The sequence below is a fragment of the Dama dama genome, chromosome 14 (genome assembly GCF_033118175.1).
Source record: "Dama dama isolate Ldn47 chromosome 14, ASM3311817v1, whole genome shotgun sequence".
In the NCBI taxonomy this organism is placed as follows: domain Eukaryota; kingdom Metazoa; phylum Chordata; class Mammalia; order Artiodactyla; family Cervidae; genus Dama; species Dama dama.
The window spans coordinates 24,379,841-24,400,017 of NC_083694.1; the positions used below are offsets into that span (position 1 = coordinate 24,379,841).

The 20,177-nt window shown below is 53.0% G+C and overlaps 1 protein-coding gene across 1 annotated transcript in view; it reads right to left on the reverse strand.

The window, feature by feature from the left end:
* Positions 1–2,198: 2,198 nt before the first annotated feature.
* SUSD4 (sushi domain containing 4) overlaps positions 2,199–20,177 on the reverse strand; it is a 131,130-nt gene continuing 113,151 nt past the window's right edge. Inside the window, exons 6-9 of the mRNA XM_061160122.1 lie at positions 9,594–9,785; positions 8,360–8,504; positions 4,670–5,052; positions 2,199–3,612 (exon numbers count right to left, since the gene is read on the reverse strand). Of these exons, the coding sequence (XP_061016105.1) occupies positions 3,584–3,612; positions 4,670–5,052; positions 8,360–8,504; positions 9,594–9,785 (749 nt within the window). The 3' untranslated portion in view covers positions 2,199–3,583. The remainder of the gene's footprint in view (positions 3,613–4,669; positions 5,053–8,359; positions 8,505–9,593; positions 9,786–20,177) is intronic.

A 20,177-nucleotide genomic window follows, 5' to 3' on the forward strand; every position in this document is an offset into this window, starting at 1 on the left:
ATTAGGGAAGCAGGTTAGTGTCAATCTACAGGGCTGCCTGTGGAGGTGATCTGAGTCCTTCAGAGTCCTTGGGGGGAATTTCTGAGGTTGTCCTGCCCTCCCTGAGCAGAACTTTAACATTCAGAGAGGGCTATGCTGGGAGGGAAGGCAGATGCCCAAAGCATGAAGAACTGACAGCTTCCCCTGGCACGGCAAGCTTAGGTATAGAAACCAGAGAGGGGCTCCCAGTAGGAGGGTCTAGGGCAACAGGGTGGCACACGCTCAGTCCACCCACTGGGGGCAGCCCAAACCAGCAGTGTCTGCAAACAATTTGGAGGGTGACCGGACCACGGTGGGTCAGCGGTGCCCAGGGACGCACAGAGTACATCACCCATGTGACACGCTCCCTCACTCTGGGTGACAAGTGGAGGGCAGCGGCCGTTTGTCAGATGTCTACTGTGTGCTGTGACCTTACCTGAGCTGTCACCCTCACCGCAGCCCAGCCGGGAGGGTAGAGGGACACCACCTCTGCAGGAAGAAACTGAGGTCGGGGTGGGGGGCAAGATCTCCTGCAAGTCCACAGCCTGTTAGTGGCAGAGGCAGGTTTTGAGACAGGTGAAAAGTCCTTGTTCTCCCAGGGCACTGCACCTGCTCTTCAGGGCATGCCTTGGGACCCGCGTATCCCAGAAGGAGGGTTGCCTAGCATGGTCAGGTGTGGAAGGAGGGAGCAGAGGAGTGGGAGAGGGCCCCCGCACCCCGCTCCTCACCCCTCTGCAGACTGGATGGACCTCAGCATGTCACCCCCCACCAACCGTCCAGTTCTGCTTTGTGCTCCAGGGCCAACACCTGACCCTGTGCCAGCTGCTGCATGGGTGTAATTAGGCAGAAAAGGCTCTAAAAAGCCCATGCCAGCCAATCACAACATTGCAATTAAAAAAAGCTACATGGAAGTGAAGTGTCAAGGCGTCCTGTGACTTCTGCTGGGTGTGCCTATGACGGGAGCCGGTCAGCTGGAAAACTGCTGGCCTGCAGTTCCTTCCAGCATGTACTTGTGTAAATACCGCGGGCTGACCCCAGGAACACCCTGGGGTCTAGGTCATGTGCTTCTGAGCTGGGGTACTCCCTCTCCCAAAGTTGAAAGCACTTTCGGGGGGATGGTTTTCTCCCATACTGCCCCTCTGGGCGCCAGCTCTCAACACAACCCAGTTTGTTCTTGTAGCTCCTAATTCCCAGGGGGAAGAGGAAGAAAGATAAGAGTCCATTCATACCCAGAGGGCGTCTGGGACTTTGACATGAAGAGCCAGAATCATGGCATGCTTATGGTATCATGAGGATTCTTCCTTGCCACGTTAAGTTCATTATAATGAAAAAACAATCACAGTAAAGGGTATTTGTGAGTGAGACCCTGATACGGCAGACACAAAGGGACGGGGTGGTGGGGGAGGTGGATCCAGGTAATTTGGTTGGAGGCTGACACTGTTGCTGAGCAAGCATTTTTCTCCTACCAGCCTCTGTGCTTAGAACCATGTGGGCACTAACTCCTGGACGTATGTGGCGCCTGAGATACCTGTCTCCCAGATGCCGGAGGTGGGGGACTGGAGAGCCAGCCCTGTGCTCGGCTTACTAGCTGTATGCTCTCTACTCTGAGAGGAAGAACATTTTCTGGAAGGAGGTGAGGCCAAGCCTCAGAGACAGCTCCCCACCACCCCACCCCCCCAACCCCTGGCTTCTTTGATGGGAAATGAAGCACTCACCTGGTAATCTCAAGACACACCCTCCATTTGGAGTGAATGGTGCGGGGGAGAGGACAAGTGTGGTGCGAAGACCTGAGACCTAGCTCACAGGGATCCCGGGAAGGCTGCAGATGGTGGGGCTGGTGGTGGTCGGGGAGGCTTTCCACAGTGAACTCCCAACTCCCCTCCCGCTCAGCCGCCCATGCCATCAGTGTTTGAGCTGGCCAGGTGGAGTTCAAGCATGAATCTCGTGAAGACCAGCTCCAGCACTAAACAATGTTATGATTACCAAACACCTTTACCCAGGTGCCCAGCTCACGGCTGACGGCTGGGTCAGGCACGCCCGTTGCCGCTCCCTCCCTCTTTCAGCCGCTGGTTCTGGTCATGTGCTGTCTCCAACCCCCTTCAGGGATCACTGTCACTGCCCCTCCCTGCCCACCCAAATCCACTCCACTATTAAAGCCACGCTCCAAACTGTCATTTTCTTTTTAATTTTTAATCAGTCTGTGTCAAGAAAAAACAGGATTTGATCAAGCTTCCAGCTCTCACCGCTCTATCAGCATAGCAATTTTATGAACAACAACAAAAAAAAAGAATTTTGTTTGTATTTGTCTGAAACCCAGAGGAGAAAAAGAATCAGCTCCACAGATTAACATGTATTTGAAGAGACATTTCGGGACTTGGGAAACGTGTTTATCAATCATTTTTTAGGAACGACACCCAGTGGGCCCCGGGAGGGTACGGAGGGCGTGCTGGATGGACTGATGGGTAAGGCAGGAGGGGACCCCCAAAGCAGGAGGGCAGAGCCGTCCATCTTTGGAGCCTGTGGACTTTGCAGGACAAAATAAAAGGGGTACAATAATTCAACCTCATACTTTATCTGGAGGAGGAGGAGGAATGTGTTTCCAGATAGAATTTCTGTTTTGGAAAATTAAATCTGACTGAGTTTGGGAGCGGGGACAACAACTCTTAATAGTTAAAAGGAGAGGGGCTCACAAGTGAGATAAACTGTCAAGTGGAAGCTTTTAAAAATGCTGAAACAAAACATTACCTTGGTTACTTCTCCACCATGAGACGTATTTGAACACACTCTGACCATGTGTAAAGTCACACGGTTTAGCCAATGCCGTGGATCCATGTGCCAGACCATGAATACAAATACTGACGACATTTCACCACAGGACAGCACGGAGGACAGGAACTCTGCCTTTCGGAGAAATCTCCAGAAAGCAGAGTCTGCCTGAGTCTTTCCTTTCCATTCTCAGTGGAACTGCCACGTCCCGCTTTAATCTTGCCTTGAGTAGGGTTGTCCAGTGCGAGGAAGACTGTCCGAGGGACACTTGAGAACCTTCCTTTGGGAGCCTGCAGGGGGCGCGCTGCTGCTCTTCCCGCAGCTCAACATAGACTTCCTACAGAGGCTGGGCCATCCGAAGCTGGAGTCCAGAGACAGTTTGAAGCGGGTTTTAGAAGCGATTTACGTAATGTGACATGCTTTCAGAGGAAGCGGGTACTACTCGTAAGTCGGTGGGAGGTGGAATTTGGTGGATATATGCGTGGAACCGTCTGTCCCATGTTCTGCAGCACGAGATGCCCTTAATACCTTCATCCAGGACTGCTCAGGGTTCCCCCTCATCCTGCTGTTCCTCACTGGTCTTAGCAAATCCTCAAGTCTTATTTTAAAACACTGCTGCTGCCGTTTATCAGCCTCGTTCTTGAGTCCGAGATGCACAATATGAGTCGCTGTCCCCATGTTGTTGATAGATTAGAAAACTTGCTCCATCGCCCCCAAGCTCTGTCCTCCAGAGGCCTCACTCCAAGGTACACGGTTCCCATCCCCAAGCGGGTAGCAGAATCATCGGGACTTTTTCCAGTTATGGATCTTCTTCCATTAGAGGGATCTCTGTAAAAAGAGATGGTTATTAAACTGCAAAGAAAGAGACGATCATCATACTAATACACTGAAAAATACTGTGAAGATCTGGAATTGTGAGCTTCAGTAAAATAGAGTTCCTACTTCCTTGGTAGCTCAGAAGGTAAAGAATCTGACTGCAATGCAGGAGACCCAGGTTCGATCCATGGGGTTGCAGAGAGTCGGTCACGACTGAGCAACTAACACACACACAAATCAGTAAGAAGATAATGCCAAGTTCCACGTATCAGTTAACAAGCAAACACACCAACACTTCTGTACATCATTAGCTGGAAAATCTCATATCTAGTTCATAAAAATTAAACTGTTAGGCTTCAACCGTGTGTCCTAATGGTAAAGGTTACAAGTTCAAGTACAGAGTTCTCTATGGGGAACCAGGAGACCCCTGCGTCCACATAGTTACTGTGACTTACCGCCAATATAAGCTGGAATGAGTGCTTTCATTTGTAAAGTGGTATTGGCACTTCCTCCCCTGGGAAATGAGCCCTATTTAATCTGATGCATTATTATTTTACTGTGATCTGCAACCTGCTTTTCCTTGCAGTAGCAAGGAAGTAGTAGTACCTTCCTTCTACTTCATACCTGGTAAACATAGCCTGTATGTACCCAGAACTTCTCCTGGGTGGGCCTTCGGGCCCGGATGTAGGTCTTCCCTTTTAGCATGCATGTGTTACCTTGATCCTGAGCACCACTTTCAGAAGTCCTGCCTAGTTAAGGGAAAGAGAAGAAAAGCATCCTGGGTTATGTGGATGCTATGAAAATCAAGTTCCGCCCACCTAGCCTTTCTACTCTGGATGGCTTGGTGCTCTTTTGTGCCTCCTGAAATTTCAGTTAATGGGCTCATCACTTGTGAGGTGATGATCCTTCCTTCCAGTAACTGGCCTTGCCTACGGCCTCTACGTACAGCATGCAATTTCAGCTGAGAGAGACGGAAACTCTGATTTGACTCTGAGCTGGGAGCAGGGTGGTGAGGGGGTGGTGGTGGTGGGCTGCACCAGGGTGGCTTGGACCTCGGGTCAGTGCTTACCATCTGCAATGTCGATGCCCGGGCTGGTGGATGCCACCTCCCCCGCCGTGCTGGGAGCTGTGTCAGGGTTGTCGGAAGCGGGGCGGGTGCTCCCTTGGCACATGGGAGGTGAATATAGACTCTGGAGCAGCTCCGAAGAGCCTGAGACGCTGTCGCAGGTTTCTGATTCCCCCGGGCCCATGTCTGTGTCCCCTGAGCCGGGGTATGCTGGGGGGCTCTGGTCATCCACGGGTAAGGGGCAGCCCTGGCCCACAGAGGCCAGGTACCCGGGGCCTAAGGCACTGAAGCCGCCGCTCACAGCCTCGTCATAGGACGGGAGCATGACGGGCACACCATCCACCACCACGAAGTCAGGGTCGCTGCTGGAACTCCTGGGAGGTCCCCTGTGGAGAGCAAAGCGGCGCCAAGGTGACAGGTCACCCCGGGAATGAGGCCACAGCGCCCACCCATTGCAGCTGGGGTCCTCAGGGCAGCGGAGCCAGAGGTGCAGGACACGCAGCTGCCCTGCCGGGTCCCCTCCGGCAGATGGTGTGTCCACCAGGGCCATGCTCCAGACGGGACAGGCTTTTCTTCTCCTCACTGGCCCCTGCTCTCCTCCTCCCTCTTGCCCTTCCCTGCCCCCGTCTGGGCTCCATCATCTCCTCGTGCTACAAACTCATGGACGAGGGACTATGTGGGCCATTCCAACCAAGCATCCCAAGGTGCCCCTGCAGTGTCCCCTGCTGGAAATGGAATAGCATCATTAAGAGCTTGGGAAAGCGTGGACCTTAGGTGCCCCTGTCAGTTACCGCTGCACTTAGGATGCTTCCTGTTTGTTTTCTGTTGCAGTCTAAAACTCACTCATTTTCAGTCAAGACAGAGAAGCAACAACAACAGGAAAAAAAAAAAAAAGGAACTCTTTCCAGGTTTGTGGGCTTGTGGCCACCTGAACCTAAGCTTCACCGTGCTGCCAGAATGGGGGTCCCCTTACCCTGCCATGCACTCGGCTCTGGCCTTGCCCTTGGTCTCAAGGTCCCCTGCACCTTCCAGACCTCGGGTCTGAGGTCAAAGTCTCAGCTCAGCTGACCCCTCTCTGCTCCTAGGCTCTAGAGGAACTGGGGTGGCTAGTCAGCGGCCAGTGGGACTCGGTTCCTTATCTTCTCAGCTGGGAACCGGTGCTGAGTGATGTGGCCAGAAGGTAAACTATCAGGAAGAGGGACAAGTCAGCTGGGTGGGCAGGCCACGAGCTCCTGCATGCTGGCCTCCGCTGGAGCTCTGAGTCTGAGGACTAAGAGGTCTGGATGCTGGCATGTGGGGCAGAGGAAAGCACCAGGCTGTCTCTCTCTGACACTTGAGGCCACTGGCGTTTTGGAGCATCTTGCTTGGAGATGCTGTCAGGGTCCCCTTGTTCCACCATCCTTAAGGCCATCCACAGACAGAGGGAGATTACAAAGTTTTACCCTACTCCCAAAGACAGGAGCTGGGAGGCAAGGAAGAGTCTGCTTCAAGTCTGGGTTCTCTCCCCTTCCATGGCCCTTATGAGTGGATCTTGGATCCTCTGAGCTCCCCTACTCCCCAGCCTGCCCAGTCTCACGCTGGCCTCCTGCCTCACTTGGGCCTGCCTACCTTTTCAGTCTTTTTCAGCTTCAAGTTGCCCAGGTCAGGGGGACCCCAAGGATACGCCTCTGTTCTCTGTTCTCCCTACAACAACAGCTCTCACCAGGGCTCCCATGAGCCGTCAGCCTCTCCCTCGCTGGTCCCAGCCCCATGGACTATCATCAGCATCTCTTCCTAGTCTACGGCTCTGGGACCAGCAGAAAAAAAAGCAAAAACCCCTTCCTGGACCTGCCCTGAGAATCTTATGATCAATCTGCATAGCTGAGACCAGTTTCCACATAGCTAGAGAGTAACCTACGAAGGAAATATTCAAGGGATTAAAAAAAAAAAAAAGTATAGTGAGTGTAAGGGACCATTTAAAAAAAATGTCTTTAATATTTAGACTCTATTCTTATCCTGGAAACTCGGTTCCCAAGCCTATGTAGAAAAATAGCTCTGTAGGCCACATTCAAATACTCCATGTACTATAAGTCACAGTATGTAGCTTAGCTTTCTCCTTGTAACCCCTAGGCCTTCTTTAGATAGTCTAATTGCTCCATGATAGAACACGGTCTCGACTCATAAATAATGTGAGGATGGAGAGTGCAGGTGACGGGTTCGAGAGGAAAGAAGGCTCCGGCACTTCAGCAGGGGCTTGGCTGTGGCCCCAGAAAGGTGCTCACACACTGTGTCTGGCGAGGATGCAGGGGCTCCTACCCCCACCCCCACCTAGCACAGCTCCGAGGCTGGAAGAGTGGGGTGCCTTCAGGTCATGGGGCCCCTGTAGCAGGTGGGGGGCACTGTTCTGTGGGACGAGGCCGTCCTGGGGGCGCGAGGTTGAGGGAAAAGGTGGGATGCTGTCTCCAGCAGCCCTGCCTGCTTCCCTCCCCCGCGCCCGGCTGGGAGTGTGAGTGTGGGTTTTCCTGGAGGGCCAAGTGGGGAGTGGTTAGTCCTGGAAGCCACCTCCTCCTTCACTCAGGAACACTCTTTGCTGAAAGAGTGGTACACGCGCCCACAGAGGCCAGCCTGTCCCTGTGGGCAGAAACACATGCCCTTGGGTGAAGCCTGAGGTCCCCGTGTGAGAAGCTCTCACTTGGGCACAGGAATCCACGGGAATATGTGATGCCTTTGTGAATCAGGGAGCCCTGGCTAACATCCTGTGATGTTCAGTGCCCCGCCTCCCTTCTTCTGATGCTCACAAGCTCATCCCGGGGCTTCCTAAACGACTTCTCCTTTCAGGAACAGTGATCCGCCCACAGCAGCGCTGGGTGGCTCCTGGTTTTGCAGGGAGCTGGCATGCTTGGTCCAGGATGAGTGGCCGGCGCCAGAGGGGAAGGGCCACAGCCGCCCCGGGCACTGAGAGGGCCAGACCTGCCTCTGAGGGACTTTGACAGCCTCCTCTCGGTGATGACGAGCGTGAGGATGAAGGCACTGAACTCAGCTCACTGGTGCAGCCGAGGAGGATGGAGACACCCCCCCCCCCTACTCCACCCCTGCCCACAGGTCCCACTCCGAAAGCTCAGATCCCATCTGGAGGCAGAAGAGCATCAGCCCTGCCCTGGCCCCCAAACAGAGCCTTTCTCCTTCCTGAGACTTGCTGAGGTTTTGCACACCGGTTTGGAAAACTGTTGGGTCACACACCTTGGACCTCGTTCCTAATTAGTTCTGTATATTTCTTACCGCCCCGGCCCACCCACTGGCCTCGTGGCCTGGAAGCTCTAAGGTACATAACTCGAGAGCCACAGACACATAGTAGGCAATGCGGGTGCCCCTGGGGGGTGGGGAGGTGTGGGGCATGCATCTCTGACTCTGCTCCCCTTCTCTGCACCGTACACAAGGCCTGCCTTGAGAATGTCTAGCCAGGGAAAGAGGGAGACAGGGGTTCATGGTTGGGGGTGGGGGGAGGCAGAAAGAGGGAAATGAATGAGTCTGTCTCCATCTTGCAGACAGACCCCAAAACCTCGCAGGAAAGCATGTTGGCTTTCTCCCCTACTCCCCTCAGAAGTTGGGCTCTGTACCCCTCGAGGCTGACCATCCTTTCTCTCTGCTGCTCCAGGCAGCTGCACTGAGCCCGGCCCTGGGTGGCTGTGGGCTGCCCGGGGCCTCAGCACTGACCTGGGGGGAAAGTGGGCCTTGAACTTGGTCTGGAACATCCTGGCCAGGATGACGAGCAGCAGCGCCAGCAGCACGCTGGTTGCCGTGAACGCCACGATCTTCCACGTGGTCAGGAGGGTCTCGTGGGTGCTCGGCCACGTTTGCTCTGCCAGGAGAGAGAACAAAGCAGCTGTGAGGCTGCCAGGCTGGGCTGGGCGCTGGGGTGCCCATGCGCTGATGGCTGGATGGGCCCCCTCTCCTGCCCGGGTTCACATGAGCATTGGTGGGCCTCCACATGTGCTGTGTGAGCGAATGCTTCCCCCACGTGCCACATCCAGGGCGAAGGTGTGCAGCCATCACCCCGGCTTGGGGCAGGGGGCTGTGGCTATGCCTGGAAAACACCAGGGCGGGCAGGCAGGACTGGGGCAGGTAGGAGACAGTGGTGCACTGGTTCCCAGGTCTTCACCACGGGGTCCCGACCCTGAGGCTCTGAGGCCAGTGGTGAGGATGGTTTGCTAGCCATTTGTTATCAAGTAGGAAGTGCTGAATATTCACTGAAAAGGCTGGTGCTGAAGCTGAAGCTCCAGTATTTTGGTCATCTGATGCGAACAGCCAACTCACTGGAAAAGTCCCTGATGCTGGGAAAGATGGAGGGCAGAAGGAGAAGAGGGTGTCCGAGTATGAGATGGCTGGACGGCATCACCGATGCAATGAACATGAACTTGGGCAAACTCCGGGAGATGGTGAGGGACAGAGAGGCCTGGCATGCTGCCAGTCCATGGGGTTGCAAAGAGTCTGACACAATTAGGCAACTGAACAACAACAGGAAGCACTGAAGCTTGCAAAGGCTTATGCTTTTGGAAGTGAGAGCAGGTCTTGCCCATAATGACATCATCTGGGTTCTGATATGCGTCCTTGAGCGGAAGAGAAAGGCAGAGTCCTAGATTGCTTGGGTCATACCCCGGGCTTGTGTCCTTGTCAGGGGAAGGGGACAAGGCTGGGAGAAGACAGAGTCCACAGTGGCTGGGTCCTTCCATGGGTGCTGGGATCTAGGGACCCCGTTCAGAGGGTCCGCATGTTAACCTGGGCATAGGCGGGGTGGTCGGGGAGCATCGGCCACATGGAGCCACAAAGATGAACTTCTATATCCTATTCCTAAAACTGTGTGTGGGCGAGGAGGGCCAGGGCCCAGGACATGCCACCGGCTGCTGCGTGTGGCCTGAACCTGGTCCAGGGACGCTCTCCATGTGCTCACCTGACTTGACGCAGTAGACCTGATAGGATGGAAACCACTCCCCGTACTGGCAGGTGATGTACTTGTAGTCACTGGTGAGGCTGTAGCCGGGGTCGCAGTAAAACTCCACCACGGTTCCGTGGTTGTAGCGCTCACAAGGTCGCGGGTGGCAGATGAAATCGCCGTGACTCACCATGGGAGGTAGCGGACAGACTTGGGCAGTTGGGGAGAATAAGAGTTTCAGAACCACATGCTTATCCTGTCCAGACCCTCAAAACAGATATAGCTCGAGAACACCTCACTCGGAGATGCGCTTATACATGAATCATCACTCTAGCGAGGCTGAGCTGTCCCCAAGATCGGCCCGACTCCCGTCCCTTCACGTGAGGTCAGACGGAAGCCTGTGACAAGATTCTGAGCACGTGCGGCTGTCACATGGCATCGTAAGTTACATCGTGAAAGAGATGTTCATCTTCCACTGCAAAGAGTATGCCTACCTAATAGATAGCATTAAGCCGCTCTATTAATAACGCATGCTATTATGTGCCAGACAACCTAGTAAATAAAACTAAGATGTTTATGGGCAAAATCATCACCGAAACTGAGCCTGTTTCTGCGGCTATGGGAGTAATCTGGGACCGTCCAAATCCCTGGGTGTCCCTGACCTGATTCTCAAATGTCCTCCTGGAGTTTGGGGAATGACACATAGGCGGCTCTGTGCAGGCGAAGACCACAGCCTCCCCATCACAGACCCCCTGACCAGTGGGCAGGAGGCCTGGGACCGGGGCTTGGTTCTGCCACCAGCATGCGACGTGACCTCACAAAGGTCACTTAACCCAACTGAAGCCGTGTTTTTCTTCTCTGTAAAATGGAAGCTTATTCTGCCCTTGATAATTTTTTCTGACCCTCATATTCTATGATTTTTAGGGGGAGAAAAAGTGGCTTTGTTTCCTCTCTTGAACCTGTCAAACTACAAATTGGCACCTGCCGAGAGCATGTGCCAGTGACTGAACAACAAGATGGGCACATGCCATCTGCCTCTGTGGGGACTAAGCCCTGTGCTGCTGCAGCTGCTGAGCTTCAACGCCCCTGAGGGAGCTCAGGGTAGAGTGAGGCACTCGGTGCTCCAGGGAATCTGATGGGACAGGTCTTTAGATAGTTCGATATTTTCAGGAATTGATTTCACGATCTCGATTTTTGCATCTCTTCATATCTAGAGAGGGCTTCCCTGGCGGCTCAGATGGTAAAGAATCTGCCTGCAACGCAGGATACCTGGGTTTGATCCCTGGCTGAGGAAGATCCCTTGGAAAAGAAAATGGCAACCCATCCCAGTATTCTTGTCTGGGAAATTCCATGGACAGAGGAGCCTGGCGGGCTACAGTCCATGGGGTCGCAAAGAGTCATACGTGACTCAGCAACTGACACTACCAGGGACAATCTCATGTCTAGAAAAGCTCTAGATTCCTTCATGGTGACATCAGCTCCTTGTGACTAGCAGAAAACCTTTTGTAAAGTAAGCGCTTGACTGCACTGAACTCTTCCCTTCACCAAAATCTTATATATTGACCCTCCCCCACTGCCCCTTTGGAGCAGTCTCTCAGAGCTATTTCCCGGGCTGCAGTCCTCATTTGGCTCCAAATAAAGCTTTTCTTGAAATTCTCATATTGTGTACCTTTTTTAGTTGACAAACCCAAACTCTGGGATGCAAGATAAGAACAGTTCTATCTCTGGATCCAGAAAGATGGTTTCTGGGGAGTTGCTGATTGCTCCCCTCTTCCTACAAAGAGCTCCCTTTCCTCAACAAAGAGGAGCTGCCATGGCCCTTAAACACATCTCAAGAAACAAACACAGCCCAGACCATCGAGGCCAGCTACAAACCCACACCTGTCAAAACCACTATGAGCTTTTGACCAAAACAAGGGAGAGTTAACTTCTGAGCCTCTTCCCAGGGACACCCAAACCCTGGCCAGAGGAGACGCACAGACCAGCCTCCCAGCTCACCCCTTGCAGCCGTGTCTGCAGGGAGCTGCCTGCCCCACTCGGGCCACTGGAAGACATGTCTGGAGCTCTCTTCCAGCAGGAACCCAGGCCCCCTGGAGATGGTCAGCAAGATGGGTCCATCCAATGGGGATGTCCCATGGTTTGGGGCCTGGAGGCTCTTAACAGACACTATCTCTCATTCTGCAAAGGATGCTGCAAGGCAGTTCCTGCTGGCTTTTTTTTCAGAGCTGGGGAGACAAAAACTCAGAGATGTCAAGTCCTCCAGGAGCAGCTGGAGGAATGGCAGGAGCTTGGGCTGAGTTCTGGCTCAACTCCTCACCAGCCGAGTGACTCCAAAGAAGTCACTTCTTCCCTCCAAGCTTCAGAGGCCTCATCTGTGAAATGGGAGCATCTGAGGGTTGGGAAAGGTTGGCCAGGCCTCCTTTCAGAGCTGAGATGACATAAGTGGGCAGCCAGGGACAACCAGGACCCAGGAATCTACAGAGAAGGGCCATAATGAGGCAATTGCCTCTGCGGGTGATGAGAAAACCAACATGGGCAACGAGGTTCCTGAGATGAGCAGAAGCAGGAAGTCACTGCCATCGGTGGGCAGGCGGGATGAGTGTCCTAGTGGCTGAGCCTCTGTGGAAGTTAGAGCTGTGAAGGTGTACCTGGTGAGACCTGGAGGCTGAGGAGACTCAGACACTGTCAGAGATAACCCCCCACACCCTGCTGGGGCAGAGAGGGTCAGCGGGAAATGCCCCAGCTTCTCCCCCTGCCCACACTCCTTCTGGACAAAGCCAGTGGGGAGGCAGCTGACCAGAAGGTGGTAGGGGAAGGTCCAAGATGGGGTTTGAGGCCCACAGGCCCGGGGTGTGCTCCATGAATGGTGGCTGGCAGGTGACTACGCCTCAGGTCCCATGGGCAGACACCGGTAGAGTAGGGACCGGGGCTCTGGTTTTCCAGGGCATTCTCTGGTTTCCCAAGGCATTCCCATCCTGGCAGATGCATGCCCTCCACAGAGCTTCCCAGGGCCGTGGAGTCCCATCATCTGATGCACTTCCAGTTCCACAAGCTAAAGCTTCTGCCAAATTCACCACCTCCAGGGTGTTCCACGTGCTCTCCAGGAGGTGATCAAGGCAGCAGGAGAGGAAAGGGAAGGGAAGGACGAGGACAAGCGAGAGAGAAAGACCAGCATTGTGAGCTGGCCTGGGATGCCAGCTGGGATTCGTAGCAAAGACCTCTCCTTCCACAATGACTTTTCCATGAAGAACACAGTGAAGGGAGAGTGTCCACATGCATCTGGCCCAGAGAGGGGCCACCAGACTCTCAGAGCTGCATTCCTGGGCTAGGGGATGCCTTGGCTGCCAGAGTTAAGGGGAGGCCCCATGTTCCCTGTGCGGTCAGCCTGACAGAGATGTCTGCTTGACAGAGATGTCTGCCACTTCAGTGGTCTCCAGGGCAGCCAGGTTCCCATGGCCACCAGGGGTCCCCCTCCTCCGCATCCCCCACCAGTGCCCTCCGGCGCTGCAGAGGCTCACGGGGAGGCTGGACCTCTGCTGGGAGAGGAGGCCCTTTCCACGGTTAAGGCTTCACAGCGCAGTAGGGCTCTCTTGCTAGGAGCCTTCCAGACAAATCCTCAAGGGTCCCCCTAGGATGAGAAAATCACCAGAACATTTTCAAGGCCCTGAAAACATCACAAGAGGTCAGAAGAGGCCCTGTAAATACAGGTGTGTTATGTTGACACATGCAAGTGTGTTATGTGGACTAAAAATTGTCACTCTCCACTTGATTCTATAAGAATGAAAGAACCAGCCACGATAGTCACTAACCTTCCACACCTGAAAGGAGTTCAGGGTGGAGATCAGGAGTGAGGCACTCTGTGCTCCAGGACAAGCTGGCAGAACAGGCCTTCGGATAGTTAAATATTTTCAGGAGATTTTATGAGCCCAATGTCTTGCATCTTCTCACATCACGAAAAGCATTAAAATCATTAATGGAGACATCTGCTCCTGGTGAATGGCAGCAACCTTCTGCCAAAACATGTGCTTGACTGCATGCATCCCTTGTCACTAAAATCTGACCGCCCCTCTCCTCTTCAGAACAGTTCCTCAGAGCTATCTGAGAGTCCATTTCCCGGGCTATAGTCCTCATTTGGCCCCCAAATCAAACTGAACTCACAGCTCTCAGGGTGTGCATTTTTTTTTGGTCAGTGGTTTTCAGCAGAATTTTCCCCTCACTTGGAGGATAAAGAGCTGTTCAAATCATCACCTGGACACTCAGGCAGGTGGTCCCTGATGTGCTGAGGAAGGCCTGGGCTGACTGGATCCTGTATTCAAAAAAGGAGGAAGGTGGTGTAGCATGGGCATTCGGGCATGGAGGGTCCCAATTCATGTTCAAATCCCAGCTCTGTAACTGCCAAGTCAGGGGGGTTAGGCAGTTTGCTTAACTTCTTAGGGCTTTAGCTTCCCCACCCGTGTAGTGAAGGAAACAATTCCTAACTCCTAGGGTTGTTGTGAGGATTAGAATGTGCATGGAACGTACGTAACACAAAAGTCCAGACCACAACAGGCACTTAACCAGTAACAGCACTCGTGTCACTGGTGTCCAAACCGCTGGGTGCCCAGGCCACTCTCCCGTGCCAGGCACCGCCAGGCCCCGTACAATCAGGATCTCTGGATTGCAGCAGGTGCCTCCAAACATTCCTGCAGGGAATCAGGAAGCATTTCGCCAGCAGGTTTTCTCAGAGGCCAGATAAAAACCATCCAAGGTAGAGGCTTTGACTCCAAGAATGTCATAACCGGTTGCTCATAGAGATGCATTTGCCCCCTAAGTAGAAACATTTATCTTCATACTTCGCAGTGTTTCTAGCAATTGCACCTGGCCGGCCATCAACTTTGCTGAAAAGGAACCCCCCATGCATCCTGGTAGGGACAGAAGGTGAGGAGTGTTTCTTTTAACTTGGAAGTTAATTATAAACTTGGGGAGCTTATTTTAAAATAACAGTTTGGGGTTATCTTGAGCTCAGGGAACTCTTCCTCTCATTACAGGCTCTCACCATGGGGTTCAGGGCTTCCTTGGTGGCTCAGTGGTAAAGAATCCACCTGCCAGTAAAGGAGATGCGGGTTCAATCCCTGGGCTGGGAAGATCGCCTGGAGAAGGAAATGGCAGCCCACTCCAGTATTCTTGCCTGGAGAATCCCATGGACAGAAGAGCCTGGCAGGCTACAGTCAATGGGGTCACAAAGAGTCAGACACAATTTAGCAACTAAACAACAACAACGCCATGGGGCTAAAGTGAGTTCTGCTGCTCCTTTCCTCTCTTACTGTTCCTGAGAGGCAGACAGGAAGTTAGCACAGAAACAACCCAGTAGGGGCTAGAATTTCAGGCTGATCAGAGGGCAACTGCCCTTCTTTAGCACTCGCTTAGGCTCAGTTGGAGGCTCAGGCCTAGCAGTTGCTAGTTCTAGGCAAAATAATAACCCGCGAAAATTCGTGGGTGGTGTGAACAAAAATTCTCCAGCAATTCTATTTTTTTTTTCTAAATGTTTCTCACAACTTCAGAAATTATTAGCAACAGTTTTGGGTTTTGTGAAACTTGAAGTTTGAACCTTGGGTGGCTGCAGGCAGAATGCAAGTGAATTGGCTGAGACTCGGCTGGAAATGGACCATAATTACTACCTACCTGGAGTCACCGCTCTGCCCCTGGCATTATGATGAGGGGGATGGCTCCTTCCTGATCAGCAGGAAGATTCCTACCTACCCACATGGCTACAGAGAACAGTTACCACCATAGTCAGTCTCTCATGGGCTAGACTGAGGGGCAGAAGCTGGGGTGCAGGGGCCTGGGAACCTCAGTCTGTCCTGGGATGGCCAGAGTTGGGGCTGGAAACGCCAGGCACAGGCCTATGATTTCTCCCAAATAAGCCCTCCTTCCCACCCAGCCTCCTCAGCACCCCTCCAGCAGCCTCCTCTCCCCTTCTCTAGGAGAACCCCACTCCCACCTGCTGAGTGTCCTTCCTCACCCACTTCTGGCTATTTCCACCTATTCAGGTTTAATTCTAGCACAAACACCAGCTTCCTCACCAAGCCCTCCGGACCACCAGGCATGATCTCAGAATTCCCAGGCACTTTGAACATTTTCTATTCCTCCTACGTGCACAGATTCATCAACTCCCTCAGAGCAGGGACTGTGTTTTGTGAACGGTGACTCCTACAGCATCCTGCACTATTTTTTAATAAACACCTGTTAATCAAGTGAATGAAAACTGCAGAGTCTTCATGATAAGCCAGAGGCCGCCTCCTCCCCCCTCACTCTCCCACGGGCAAAGAGAGGCCATTTTCATGCCATTTCTGGTCCCTGTTCTTTAAGAGGGGAAAATGCTGAGACACAACAATAAGTTAATCAAAGCTTCATGACAACAAAGCACAACACAAAGATTCGTGTGCAAGGTGGCTTCCTGGGCGACTCAGATGGTAAAGAACCCATCGGCCAGTGCAGGAGACACGAGAGAGGTGGGTCTGATCCCTGGGTCAGGAAGATCCCCTGGAGAAGGAAATGGCAACCCACTCCAGTATTCTTGCCTGGAGAATCCCATGGCGGAGGAGCCTGGTGGGCTGTGAGTGGCAAAGAGTCAAACAAGCCTGAGTGACTAACACTTTCACATACAGATGTCTTAGTAAAAGGCAACAGGGATTTGCCAGTCCTGACTCTAAGAAATACACTGAAACATGTATGGCCGAGTCCCTTCACTATTCACCTGAAACTATCACAACATTGTTAATCGGTTATACCCCAATACAAAATGTTTTTGGTGTTTTAAAAAAAAGAAAAGAAATACACTGAAATAAAGAGGCCAAGGTTCCTAACACATTTGGGACAAGGCTGTTGGTCTCCTCCCATGATGCACCTACCAGAAGTACAGATCTGGGGCAAGAGGGCATCTGGTGAAATGCATTGTTTAACTTGAACATCCTTTAATGCATTTAGACAGCATTTAGAGCAGATTGTGGGGTGCTAGTTGAGGAAAGGTAAATGTGGGGGTGGGGAGAGAATTAAACCCAATGTTAAAATAAAATTCAGCAGCTGCCAATCTGAGGCATGGCCAATGAAGCATGGGGTGGGGGTGGGGGGATAAGAGAGAAGATGCTCAGGACTTCCTCCTGAAACATGGGTACGAACGAAACATGGGAAGATTCTATTCCTCAGCTGGAAAAATCCCTACAGGCTCTTCAAAGAGCTACTGAAGTTTTACAGGCCTGGCCCAATGACAGCTGTGGGCAGTGGCCTCCATGGACGGGCATCAGTGGGTCCAGGGTATGCCGGCGGCTTTGTGCTGGACCAAAGCTCACACACCCAGACTTGGAAGGACTGCCCCCCCTGGAAACCCACTCTTCAGTCTTCCTGAGAGAAGACAGCCCACCCACCATCTCCCCTTTACAGGAGCAGCCTTTACAGATCAGGAGAAATCAGATTCCTTCCTTAATATCACACAGCATCTCATCAAACCCGGAAGAAGCCAGGGTTGAGCCCCACAGAGCCTCTCCGTGGGGCTGCGGTGGCAGTGCTTCCTTGAGGGACGGGCGGTCTCGTGAACCATCACAGGTTTAACTCTCTGGCTGCCCAGGAGATACAAGCAGCACCTCCAGGGCACTAGAACAACCCCAAACACTCCCACACATTGCCAAGGCCCCTAGCATCACTCTCCTCCTGCCCCTCACCTTCAGCTCTGGCCCCAGAAAGAGCCTTTTCCACCTAGCTGGCAGGATGCCTGGTGGTAGGGGGTGGGATGAGAGAAGGGAAGGGCTGCCTTCTCCTACCCAAGTCACCACTTCCATCTCTCCAGCCTCTGACGGTTCCTATAGGGGACTCCTGGCCTCTGATGGTGAGTGTGGCTGACCACAGGACGTGAGGATGGAGGGGTCGGAGGGCTCCACGGTCAGGCAGCAAACGCCAGCTTGTGTATGGTGGGCCCACACTGTGCACCCGCCAGTGTGTGGCTGGAGCATTTCCATTTGCTCACAGGCAAATCAACCCCAAATAGCTTCTCTCCTGTCCTTCCATCCATCCAGGTCCCTACACCCACTGTCTGAACTCAGGAAAGGCTAATTAAGCCTATTGCCTGAAGGGAAATGAAGCTGGAAAGAAAGGCTGATGCATGTCTAAGTGCAAAAAAAAAAAAAAAAAGATTCTTCAACCACCTCTGTTTTGTGTTATCAGCACTGGGGCACCCACCTGGGCATAGATACAGGAAGCGATTTTACTCGGACAGGCTGTATTTCAGACCCTCTGAAGGAAAAGCCTCTTCACGTTCTTGTTCAAGTATCCTGATTATATTCTTTAGCTCCTTTCTTTAATTAAAAAAAATATTTATTTATTTATTTGGCTGTGTTGGGTCTTAGTTGCAGCACGTGGGATCTTTTGTTGCAATGCACAGATTCCCTAGTTGGGGTGCTCGGGCTCAGTAGCTCTGACACAAGTGGGTTTAGTTGCTCTGTAGCAGGCAAGACCCAAGTTCCCCAACCAGGGACTGAACCCATGTCCCCTGCACTGCAAGGCGGATTCTTAACCACTGGACCACCAGGGAAGTCCCTTGCTCATTTCTTAATTCACTTATTTACGTATTTTTTGAACCACCACTGAAACTAGATAATGCATTGATTCTGTCCTCCTGGGGCCTAGGAGAGACAGAGGATAAGTAAGTAAACAAATGAATATTGACGTGGCTGGAGGAGGCCTTGCCTCTGTCTGTTGGAAAAGACGTCAACCCCACATTAAGTCTCACACACAGGAGGCAGTGTGGGCAACCTGCCCCCAAGGGTCTAGACGGCACCTAGGACCAAAGGGATGTTCTTTTACACACAAGAAGATCTCAGATCTAAGCTGGTCCTGGCAGGGGATTAGAGAACCAGGGGCACAAAAACTTTAAAAAAGGCCAGGCCCCCTAGCTCCCTTTAGGGATGGAGAAGGGCCAGAGGACGGTGGCTGTGTGCACCCCACAATGAAGAAACTGAGGATCCCCCAGAAATCAGAGCAGCTAAAGGCAAGGACCCTGATCTGGGACAGGTGATCAAGGATGTGCGGGGAGGAACATCCCGGGCGGAGGGTGTGACACAAGAGGGGGCAAGCTGGAGGCTCAAAGGGAAGAGGGGGCGGTGGCTGTGGGTGACAGGACAGGGGAGCGGGCTGCACAGCCAGGGTGAAGAGGCAGCCAGGGAAGTGTGGGGGCGGCCCCCTGGGCCCCATGGCAGGAAGTGGAGATTTTATCCTGAGTGTCAGGGACGCTGGGAAGAGCCGGCATAGACCTGTCTTCACCAGGAAGCGCTGGCTGCTCTGCGGAAGCCAGGCAGCAGGGATGGAGGTGAGGAGGCTGTTAGGTAGCTGCTGCCACGGCCGGGCGACAGAGGACAGTGGCCTCCTGGACCAGGAAGTGGCAGGGACACGGTGAGAAGGAGAGTGACGGGATCTATTTGAGAACCTTCTGTTTCTACGACAGGACCTGCTGAGAGATGGAGTTTGGGGCCAGGATGACCCCAGATTTCTGCCACCAGCACCCGGCAGGATGGTGATGCTGTCTACCACATCAGGCTTTTGTTTGTTTTGTGGGAAGGAAGAGGTAGTGAGAGCCTGGCTTGGCACTCGTTATGCCCGAGCTGCCAGTGAGACAGTCATCGAGGTGTCGATCAGGCAGCAGCACAAAGTGCCTGTGGTCAGTACAGAACTCAGGCATCGGGGAGTCCCTGGTAGCTAAGTGGTTAGGCCTCACGGCTTTCGTCACCACGGCCTGGGTTCAATCCCAGGTCAGGGAACTGGGATCTCTACAAGATAGCTGGCAAGGCCAAAAAAAAAAAAAACAACCCAAGTTCAGGAGTGATGAGCTTATAGATAAGACTCAAATCCACGAGACTGGGTGAACTCACCCAGGAAGAGAAGGTGGAGAGAAAAGAGGAGGGGTTCCCATCCAAAGCCTGAGCAATCAGTTGAGGGGGGAAGAGACTGGCTAAGCAGCCTTGAATGGACCACCAAAGCTAACATGCACGCATCCTTAGTTGTTTCAGTCGGGTCTGACTCTTTGAGATCCCATGGACTGTAGCCCCACCAGGCTCCTCTGTCCATGGGGTTCTCCAGGCCAGAATACTGGAGTGGGTTGCCATGTCTTCATCCAGGAGATCTTCCTGACCCAGAGGCAGAACCTGTGTCTCCTGCAATGCAGGCAGATTCTTTACCACTGAGTCACCTGAAGCTAAGATAGGAAAACTTCTGAGCAGGAGGAGTAGTTTCCAACAAGCTGAGAAAGATGGAGACAGGGTAGGGACCCTGGATTTGGCCACATGGAAGTCCCTAGTGGCCTTGAGGTAAATGATTTCATTAGCGTGGTGAGAGGCCAGAGAAGAGGGGCATGTGAGCTGAGGAGGGGTGCGGTGGGAATGACAGTTAATAGAGAGTCTAAGGGGAAACTGGCTGCACAGAAGCAGCCAATAGGATGGCTGGAGGGTGGGGTGGGGACCCTGCCTGCCCCCACAGGAGCTGTGTCCTCTGTGGGAGTGGACCAACGCAGAGGACCAGGCTGGTTGATGCAGGGTTGGAGGAGGAACGCAAGGTCATCATGGAGGTGAAAGGACCTCT